This window comes from Hibiscus syriacus, unplaced genomic scaffold (assembly GCF_006381635.1).
Source record: "Hibiscus syriacus cultivar Baekdansim isolate YM2019G1 unplaced genomic scaffold, ASM638163v2 tig00111834_pilon, whole genome shotgun sequence".
Taxonomy (NCBI): Eukaryota; Viridiplantae; Streptophyta; class Magnoliopsida; order Malvales; family Malvaceae; genus Hibiscus; species Hibiscus syriacus.
Window position 1 is genome coordinate 644,427 of NW_024063192.1, and position 10,661 is coordinate 655,087.

At 35.9% G+C, this 10,661-nt stretch overlaps 1 protein-coding gene across 1 annotated transcript; it reads left to right on the forward strand.

The window, feature by feature from the left end:
* The first annotated feature begins 209 nt into the window (after nt 1-209).
* LOC120171489 (copper-transporting ATPase PAA1, chloroplastic-like) lies at nt 210-10,169 on the forward strand. The gene is made up of 17 exons (XM_039179198.1): nt 210-735; nt 832-885; nt 962-1,115; nt 3,208-3,282; nt 3,391-3,668; nt 4,399-4,614; nt 4,851-4,949; nt 5,233-5,382; nt 5,872-6,018; nt 6,199-6,249; nt 6,349-6,521; nt 6,968-7,100; nt 7,441-7,538; nt 8,320-8,563; nt 9,147-9,350; nt 9,461-9,541; nt 9,810-10,169. The coding sequence occupies exons 1-17, from the start codon at nt 226-228 to the stop codon at nt 10,065-10,067; spliced, it is 2,925 nt and encodes a 974-aa protein (XP_039035129.1). The 5' UTR covers nt 210-225; the 3' UTR covers nt 10,068-10,169.
* Nucleotides 10,170-10,661: the final 492 nt, after the last annotated feature.

Below are 10,661 nucleotides of genomic sequence, written 5' to 3' on the forward strand. Positions count from 1 at the left end.
TAGTCATTTTAGCAAATCTAAAAAAAATTAATTAAAATCGTATATTATATGAAATTTTTGGTCACTGAAATTATTTTCTCTTTTATATTTGACCCGCAAAATTCGTGAATTAGAAGATTTACCAAAGAAACGTAAATGAAAGGTTTAAGACGTTTATATATTGAATTTGACAGGGTCAACCGCGAATAATTGTACTGAAATGAGGTAGATACGATACGACCATCAATGCCTTTGATTTCAGGCCAGAAATTTCATATTACCGTTTCTTCTTCTTCTTCTATATCCTACGACTTCAGTCTTGAAATGGAAGCAGCGCTTTCAGTTTCAGTGCCGACATTGACTCTCTTCTCCATCTCCAGAGCATTAAATCTTCATTTGTGCAGCAACAAATCCCCTCTCATCGCTCGATGCATCCACTCTAGCCTCTTCGCTCATGCCCGAGGAGTTAATCCTCTGGCTTCCCGCTATTATACGTCTCCACTTAGGAGTTCGGGCGCTGCCTTCGTTTCCAAACGCTTACTCCTCCGTTTGGAGTGCGTCGCGGGTTCCGCGGCTTATTTTGGGACTTCTGGCGGCGGCGGCGGAGTGTTTGATGGAGGTAATGGAAGCGGTAGCGGCGGAGGCGGAATTGGTGGAGGAGGAAATGACGGCGGAGACTCGAAGGCTAAATTGGGATCGGGAGCTGCTGATGAGCTATCTGCTTTATCTCCAGATATTATTATTCTTGATGTTACGGTATGGTTTCCTCTCTCTCCGTATTTGATTCTTAAGATTAGACAGAAGAAATCGACTTGGGTTATTGATTCTTGGCCTTAATTTTTCTGGTCTTAGGGAATGACTTGCGGCGGGTGTGCTGCAAGTGTGAAGAGAATACTAGAAAATCAAGTAAGTTGTTTCTATGTTTTTCCTTTTGTGAATCAATTATTTGCATTTTTCATTGTGTTATTGCGTTGTTGTGCAGCCCCAAGTATCCTCTGCAAGTGTCAATCTCGCAACTGAGACAGCAATAGTATGGCCGGTTTCTGAAGCCAAGGTTTTACCAAATTGGCAAAAAGAAGTCGGAGAGGCGTTAGCTAGACAGTTGACCAACTGTGGTTTTAGTTCTAACCTGCGAGGTAATGAACACTCATATTCATTCTGCTGCAAAAACTCTTTGTTGTTTGAATATGGTCTGCGTACTTCTTTTCACCTATTACTGGATCATGTGCTTGATTTGATTGTCATACTTCATAAATCCTGTGTACTGTGCTTGTGATTGGATTGGTAACCCCTTCCCATTTGTTTTATTTTTAATTTGATTTATTTTCTTTTTGCTAAAAAGTCAAAAAGTGGAAGTTTTTAGTAAAGGTAGTCCGGATAATTGATAACATCTTAATATGTGCTGCCAGAGTGATAGTGTTTTAAAATGTTGTCATGGAGTCATGTACTGGCCTTAGGACTAACCAAGTATTGAGCCATTAGGCACTTAGACTCGCAAAGATCTTGCTTACCGGGGCTCTATTCTGTCATGTAGCTCTAAACATCATACTATAACAGAATGTGTGGTAGAGCTATGTACTTGAGGTTCCTTTCTAAAATTTGCTCTCATGCACATGGCTCTTGGAGATCATGAGTTTTGAATTTCAGGTTATTGATTGGTTACTTTGCAGGTACTATGTATTTATCACTGGTTTCTAAGTTGTTGGTTATGAAGTTCCTCTTTTCTAGTAGCTTGAAGTATTATATATTACCCCTCGTGCAGGATTATCAATTATGAAATGTTGATCAAACAAAAATATGTTTATGGTATTCCAGAATAGATCTTTAGATCTATTGTGAATGATGATTCATTAAGCTAATCTAATTTTAAAAGAGAGAGTTATAACATATGATCGGGTTTTAATATGTTCATGTAAGTTTGGTGGGGTTAGTGGTAGCTGAGGAAGCTATTGAAGGAGATGTCTCGACAAAATAATGGAAAAAAATATTGAATAGCAATCATAATCCCCCATGGTATGTCTCTGGAACTTGTGACTCTCCTCTTCATATAGATGTGTTTAAGCTTTGATGTCAGATATAATTAGTTTATCATTTCTCCTTTCAATATGTCAGCCAGCAACCACTTGCATAAAATGGTTGGAGAGAGGATTTTATGGTGCTGAAGTCCCCTAATATTTTGAGGAATTAGTCATGACAATTCTATAGTAATTATTGGGAAAGTAAGGTCTTTTTATTCTTGGAATGTTACTAGCATTATTCTGTATGATATTTAAAAGAGAACTTGTAGATTCTAGCCGCATAACTTAAGTGTTAGAGTTTTATTTTCTATTTACTTTGTACTCTACATCTTATCTAATTAAGAGATTAGATAGGATATTAATTATATTAGGTTAACTCCTAGTAGGTCATTATGAATTGTTTTCCTATTGTATCTACCTATCTTCCTTGTAAATCTATATCAGGCCTAACCTATGTATTTGTTTTCTGAGTGAGAAAATAAAAAGAATCCAGCTTCCTCTATGTTCCAAAACTTTCTTCTCTATTTCTACAGAACCTGTTTTGTACTAATTTACAGCGAAGTTATTATACTGCAGTTGAAGTTTGTGAAGTAATACTCAAACAACCTTTGTTTCTGAGGTTCTGTTCTCTGTTACCTCTTTTGAGTGACCTCTTTTTTTTTTTTTGGTTGAAGAATTGTGAGTGACCTCTACACATTTAGAAACGGGCTGTCTAATAAACATTATGTTAATTAAGATGAAATATCATGGCCATGTATCAATGTATCTCTTAGTTTCCTTTAATTTTCATCCCTATTGTTGTAAATTTGTTTGCCCATAATATAACCAACACCATATGCTATTTGACATTGTCTAAGAGCATGGATATGGTCCTAAATAGAGCACCATGGTAGAATCTTATCCATGTCGCCATCTCCAAGAAAAAAAGGGCTTTCTTGGTATTGACTTGCTTCGAGATTAATTGCTAGAAATGATTGTGCTGTGAATTGGTCATGGGTAATTTAACTAGGAATGTTTTATTTATTCTTATTGTTCTCATTGTGTTTTACTTGACGGCAAAGTTTAGCCATTCTGATCTGTTTTATTGATTTACCTGCCTTGGTTTTTTAAAGATATAACTTGTATTTTTCAGACTTGTAAATTATTCCATAAGTTCCTACTACTAGTCTACGTAAATGAATTGACTGCTTGGCTTATTTCTTCCATTCAGATTCAGGACATGACAATTTCTTCAAAGTTTTTGAAAGAAAGATGGATGAAAAGCGTAACCGTTTAAAAGAAAGTGGTAGATGCCTTTTCACGTTCTTTGTTTGTTTAGTAGATTGTAATAGGCAATAGCATACCAGTGGTTGTATTTCTCTGAAATCAAGGTTAATTTCTTACTCTGTTATAGGTCGTGAGCTTGCAGTCTCTTGGGCTTTATGTGCCGTGTGCCTCATTGGCCATCTTGCCCATTTTTTAGGAGCTAAGGCTTCATGGATGCATGCATTTCATTCAACAGGGTTCCATTTGTCGTTATCTTTGTTTACTTTGCTTGGTCCTGGGCGTCAACTTATCTTTGAGGGTATGAAAAGCCTTTTCAAGGGAGCTCCAAACATGAACACTTTGGTTGGTCTTGGGGCTTTATCCTCTTTTGGTGTTAGTTCACTAGCTGTCTTGATACCAAAATTGGTAAGCCTTGATCCTTACTCGTACATGTGTAGTCTATATGTATTCATATTTTGTGTGTGTAGACATATGAAATGCTGTAAAATAACTAGCTTGCGTTTTGATATCTATATTGTTTATAGCATGTTTATGACTTCAAATTTTTGAATTTTTATGTTATGACTTTTTCCCCTACTAACAAGTGCATGTTTTTCGGTAGCATACTTTGATCTCGCTTTGTATATATCATAACTGATTCCTATTTCAGTTATTAGTATTAGCTTCTCATTTTACGTTTTGATTAATTTCAGCCTTGACAGTAATTTTGTATTTAGAGTCGGAGCTTATGATATTGAGATTTGTATTTATAAATGATAGTAGTTCTAGTTCAGGATTTCATTGTCTTGTTGACTCTCTTGTTATTCTCTTTGCCTTACTTCTTTTAGTTATTTTGTTTGAACTGAAATACAGCTTCCATGAGTTGGCAAATAATAGAAGTCACATTCTATGATATATAAAAGCCAGCTAGCTTGAAAAACCAAATAGATCCTCTTATTGGAATTTAGAAGAGAGGTCGAAGAAAAGCCGATCACAAATATTCTCAGTTTACTGTCACTCTTTAATTGCTAAATTTCAGCATGCAGTCTCAATTTTTGGTGCTATTTTGGCATCTCATTATAAAGGCTCAATATAGTTGCTTAAAGCATCTCTCCGTTCATTTAACTATACAATCATTTTGAATGATTGCACGCAGGGTTGGAAGGCATTCTTTGAGGAACCAGTCATGTTAATAGCATTCGTCTTGTTAGGAAGGAACCTTGAACAAAGAGCAAAAATCAAAGCAACCAGTGATATGACTGGACTTCTTAGTAGTTTGCCCTCACAAGCTCGTCTTATGGTTGATGGTTCAATTGTCGAAGTTCCTTGTAACAGTCTCGCTGTTGGAGACCAAATTGTTGTACTACCAGGAGTAAGTAAATAGTCGTGCAATCTGGTTAGCATCTCATATCTTCTTGTTTTCCTATTTGTGATGTGTTTCCCACTTATAATTATGTTCTGTTTAGCAAAGAATGTAGTTCCTTCCCAACTTAGAACATTTATTTTTCTGTTTTTTTTTCTTTCAAACTTGTGCTAAACAGTTTCGTGAATTTTCTTTTATTGTAGAAGACTTCTATTTCTTGACAAATATTCTTGTTTTTATTCTAGGACCGTGTTCCAGCTGAAGGAATAGTCAGAGCAGGTAGAAGCACCATTGATGAGTCAAGCTTTACTGGGGAACCAATGCCAGTTACCAAAGAGCCAGGGGTATTGCTCTTCTGTTGTAATGATTTCTTGTTTTTTGAAAATCCAGATGGTATCTATTACCTTGTTCAGTACATGCATAGTTATAAATTCGTCATTTTTATTCCTTCCTCATGGCCAAGAATTTTTCTTCTCTATCTACCCCCCCCCCTTTTTTTTTACCTGATTGACTTTATCCCTTTGAATTACATCATCTAATGATAATCACCAAGTCCATAGTATTAATAGCTGCCTCCTTTGATCATATTATACCAAATTACCAACGTGAAACTTATGTTTTTTCTAGAGTCAAGTTGCAGCTGGAAGCATAAACCTCAATGGAACTCTAACAATTGAAGTGAGGAGACCCGGTGGTGAGACTGCAATGGGAGACATTGTTCGTTTGGTGGAAGAAGCACAGAGCAGGGAAGCTCCAGTGCAGCGGTTGGCTGACAAGGTTCTTCAATTTGTACCCTATACTTTTTGCAGAACTTATTTCATACTTCAATGGGCTAAGAATGTCTTTTTCCCATTTCAAATTTTGATATAAAGAACTGAAATAATTATTCAACATAATAGAGCTGTATCCTCGTTTAGCTTTCTTGTTTAATGGGTGTATTGAGACAGAAAGAAAAAGGACCATGGCGTGTGTTTGTCAGAAAATAGATTCCTAAATTAGGAATATTATGAATAATTAAGATAGGATTCTGTGAATATTTTTAGTAGTTATAATCCCTTACTTTAAGGGATTGTATATTCCTTAGAACTAGTTACTTTCCTAGCTTAAGAGTTTCCTAAGTTAAGGCTGCTACTTGTACATAAATATGTAACACTACCTACAGCAGAAATATATGAGTTTTACAGAGAATGTCATTTCTTTCAACAGTGTTGTTCGCTATTAGTGAAAGGTAGTTCCACTTTCTCAAAAGTCTTTTTGGAATTACAGGTGGCTGGACACTTCACTTATGGAGTGATGGCTCTCTCTGTCGCTACCTTTATGTTCTGGAATCTGTTTGGCGCACAAATTATTCCAGCTTCCATTTATCAAGGAAGTGCAGTTTCACTTGCCCTGCAGCTTTCCTGCAGTGTTCTGGTATAATATATGGAAATCTATATCCGTATCGAATGAGGTTTATTAATGAATTGATTGGTTTTGCTTCTTCTAAGTGCAACTCCAACTGTTGCTTTACTCCGTAGTCTGATGTAAATGTGTGGGTTCCATGTTTTATTTCTTTACCTTCTAGTCTGAGTGAACCTTTATCTCTTGGCATAGGTTGTTGCTTGTCCATGTGCACTGGGTCTAGCCACACCTACAGCTATGCTGGTAACCCCTTGATTCACATTGTACACCATGTTAGATTAGTGACAGTTAAAAGTTGTATTTGATACTTTATGGCCTATATTGGGTATTTTGATTTTTCAGGTTGGAACTTCATTAGGGGCAACAAGAGGATTGCTTTTGCGTGGTGGAAATATTTTAGAGAAATTTTCTATGGTGAATGCAGTTGTATTTGACAAAACGGGAACCCTTACCATTGGCAGACCTGTTGTGACAAAGGTTGTAACTCCAAGTGGCATGGATCATAGCGATTCCAGGTTGAGTGGTTTCTGAAACTTTTAGCCTTAAAATGGCTAAAAGACCAGTTCCTAGCTTATAAATTTGTGTATAGGTGTCATCCTGACTACTATTTTAAGTTCTTCACTGTGGAAGTATAATATTTGCTAAAATACCAGTTCTTAAATCCATGATACGAAATTAATTCAGAATATATAATTTTGATGGTGCATCCACATAATGGCTGGATAGAAGATATCTTGGTCCAGGTCTCAGTTGAAAGTTTCTAAGCATTATTTTAATGAAAAAAATCTCATTATAAGTGTCAATGGTAGTTGTGAGGGTTCTGGATGCAATTATAATAGTATCCTTTTGTGCTTTTAGATGATATGGTATAGTTTTAAGCAATCAGCTTTCATGAAAGATGATGTGCAGCTTTTTCCGGATTATACGTTTTTAATGATTATGAAATGTGTGCTTGATGTAGACAACATTCTGATAATATTTGGTCAGAAGATGAAGTTCTTAAGTTGGCTGCTGCTGTAGAATCAAATACGATTCACCCAGTTGGTAAAGCGATTGTAGAAGCTTCCCAGGCTGCAAAATGTCCAAATATAAAGGTGCTTTTTTTTTCTCATCTTGGTTATGGGCTTCTGTTTAGATGTACATTTAATCCTTTCTTTGATACATAATTATGTAATAAGAAATGTGCAAATCTACCCTAAACAAGAAACAGTGACTTAGCTTTCAATGTTACATCCTTTTGCTGTCACTTTCAATCAGATTTGGATTTTCTTTATCTTCTTTTTCAGCTTTCAAGTTGTCATAAACTTACAATGACAGTTACGTTCTTTCTGATGTGTTGAAACATCCATGTTCGTTAGATCTGCCTGGACTGTGATGATGTCCTTCCCGTTTGTCTATTGGCTGTGATTATCATGCAAAAGGCTACCCTTGCAGGTGGTGGACGGAACATTTGTTGAGGAACCTGGATCTGGAGCTGTAGCTGTCGTTGATGATAAAACAGTGTCGGTTGGGACATTAGAGTGGGTTCGAAGGTAGTGTATTCATGTTTTTTCTTCCTCCCATTTACTTTCACTATTGCTTCCATATGCATTCTGCACTTGAAGTTGCTTTTATGGAGACTTAGATTTGAGAATTGCTGTGTTAGACCTTTTTTCCCTGGATTTAAAGAATGGTTCTGTTAGTCACTTCCATTTTAAAAATTTTGGACATGATTTGTATCAACGTAAGTATTATAATATACTAGTGAATGTACTCCATATGAACAAATTCATTAATTTTTGTGACAATAGTTGTAATCCTAAATCCTTTTGTCGAGTGGCTATCATTGTGCCTCAGCATTATTCAAAATCTAAATTTATCCTTCTGAATCACATTAACTGTCCTGTTATGAGTGTTTATGAATGAGGTAGTAATCGGCAAAGCAAACAGAACCATAATGTTTCATGATGATCATAATATTTTCTCTCTCTTCAAGGATGAAAAATCTTACAATCGGCACTCTTTCTTGAAATTGAAGTGAAAACGCTGAGAGATTATCTTTTTTAGTTTCAAGCCTTTTAGCTATTTTGTCTTGAATTACTTATGTAACCCTAGAAAGCCAATCACATTGATCATAATTAATATGGCTTATGGAATGTACAAAGACCCCAAACCCCTTTTAATTATTTGTCATATTTGTTTCTATGAGAGGGCCAATCAATTCAATATAGCACAGTCAATAATCAGCCAAGTGTTGATACATACTAGGACTCTCCTTGTAATATAGACATCAGTAGGTAATTTCTGCGTGACATAGGAGTCTATTTTCTTCAGGAATGGAGTTCGTGATAGTTTGGTTTTGGAAGCAGATGAGGAGCTTAAGAATAAATCCGTGGCTTATGTTGGAGTGAATAATGCGCTTGCCGGTCTTATTTATTTCGAGGATCAGGTCAGAGAAGATGCCAGGCATGTTGTTGATTCTTTGCATAGGCAAGGAGTAAGTGTGTACATGCTTTCTGGGGACAAAAGGGCCACTGCCGAGTATGTTGCATCAATTGTCGGAATTCCAAAGGATAAAGTAAGTTGTTCTTTTATGATGGAACAAGTAATTCATATAGGTTAGTATCTGGTGTGAAATTATCTGCTAGTTTTTGTTGAGTTCTGCAGGAAAAAGAGACGGTTAGAGCTACTTGGGTCGTTTATGGGCTTTTTAGTAAATCATTATCGAAACTAGCATATTCTGGCTGGCATTAGGAATTAACGGTTGACATCTGTGTAGACAACTAGCCGTTATGAATCCGAAATCAATCTCATAGGTCTAGGCACTACATAAATGAGCTAAAGCATTAAATATATGAACTGTAATTACTATCAGAAGAAATTTGTTGTATGTATGTTTAGGGTTTATGCCGCTAGCATTAGTTGACGAAGGAATTTACAGAAGAATAACAAGATAAAAGGCAGTACAACTTAAGAATCCATGCCGAATGAATGATTAAAAAGACTCTCGGTCTGAGATACTCTGTTCCTAGTACAGAAGAAAAGCAGTAGTAGATTTTCCCATTTTACAAGTTTATGATGTAGATACCATATGTGTGCAATATTCAGAGATTAAACTGAGCTTGATTAAATAATAAAGATAGTTCTATATGGTTTTTCAGGTGATCTCTGAGGTTAAACCAGATGAGAAGAGAAACTTTGTAAGTCAACTTCAGAAGAATCAAAATGTGGTAGCTATGGTTGGTGATGGAATCAATGACGCTGCTGCCTTGGCTTCGGCACATATTGGAGTTGGCATGGGTGGTGGTGTCGGTGCTGCAAGCGAAGTGTCTTCCATCGTATTGATGGGTAATCGGCTGTCACAGGTATTTTCTTAAACTAAAATTTGTGAATTCAGTTGCCTTTTCTACAATCAGCTATCCATATTACGCAGTATCAAATGTAACGTGAGTTGACTCGGTTTATCTCGATGCAGTTGCTTGATGCCTTGGCGCTTAGCAGGCTAACAATGAAGACGGTGAAGCAAAATCTTTGGTGGGCCTTCGCATACAACCTTGTAAGCTTTTTAGCATTATTTACATCTGAAACACGCCAAACCATCTTCTTTTAAAGCAAGTAGTAGACTCTGATAGAACAAGTGGTTGCTGCCCCGACTATCACCAATTATTTACAAATCCTTTCTTCTTTTAACATCCTTTTCATGCAAGTTATCTTCAATATGAGATGCCTTTGCCTGTCTGAAAAGGCAGAATCCGGCATGTGCTTTGTAACTGTTCGCTTTCTTCTGGCAAAACCATCTAATGCTTCTTCGGTTACTAATATAGGTTGGGATTCCAATAGCTGCCGGTACATTACTGCCGTTTACGGGGACCATGCTTACGCCATCGATTGCCGGAGCCCTTATGGGTCTCAGTTCTATTGGGGTGGTAACAAATTCATTGCTTCTAAGATTCAGATTTTCCTTGGAACAGCAGCAACCTCACGGATCATCAGCGCAACCGCATGCCACGATCGATATTAACACGGATTTTGCAGAGGATCGTGCAAAAGGAAAATTGAAGAAACCTGACTCCATAACATAACTTGAAGCTGTGCCTGTTTTCAGTGTCTCCCTCTTAGATGGAAACGAGGTACAAATACAGAACTTTTAGTAATTAAGGAGGCAGCCCAATTAGTTTTAACCCCAACATTGAAATAATTATTGAATCGTTACATTATGATTGAATATCTAATAATTTTTCCAGAATAGAGGAATTCGGATATTTAATATTGTTGGAATCAAAATTAGAATAGATTAGATATCAAATATTGAAGAGATTTTTTGTTGAATTAACAGTTTTCAGATTAATTATGAATCTTTAAAAAAGTTTGATATGGGGAAGGAATTGAACAACATTATTCTCTGAATTTTAAATTTTGGTGTAATTTCAGAGTATTATATTATTAAAATAATTATAAAAAATTAAAACTAATATGGAAAATATTAATGGTCAAATTAAAAAAAAAGGTTATCAAATCTGAAAATGGTCATTACCAAATCTATAGACGAAATGATTTACTTTGTAAAAAAATATCTTTTATTGATATTTTAAAAGTTAAAATTTTTAAACTTTGATTATGGTTATTTTAAATATTTTAAATAAATAGATTTTATAAATTATACATTTGAAAACTAA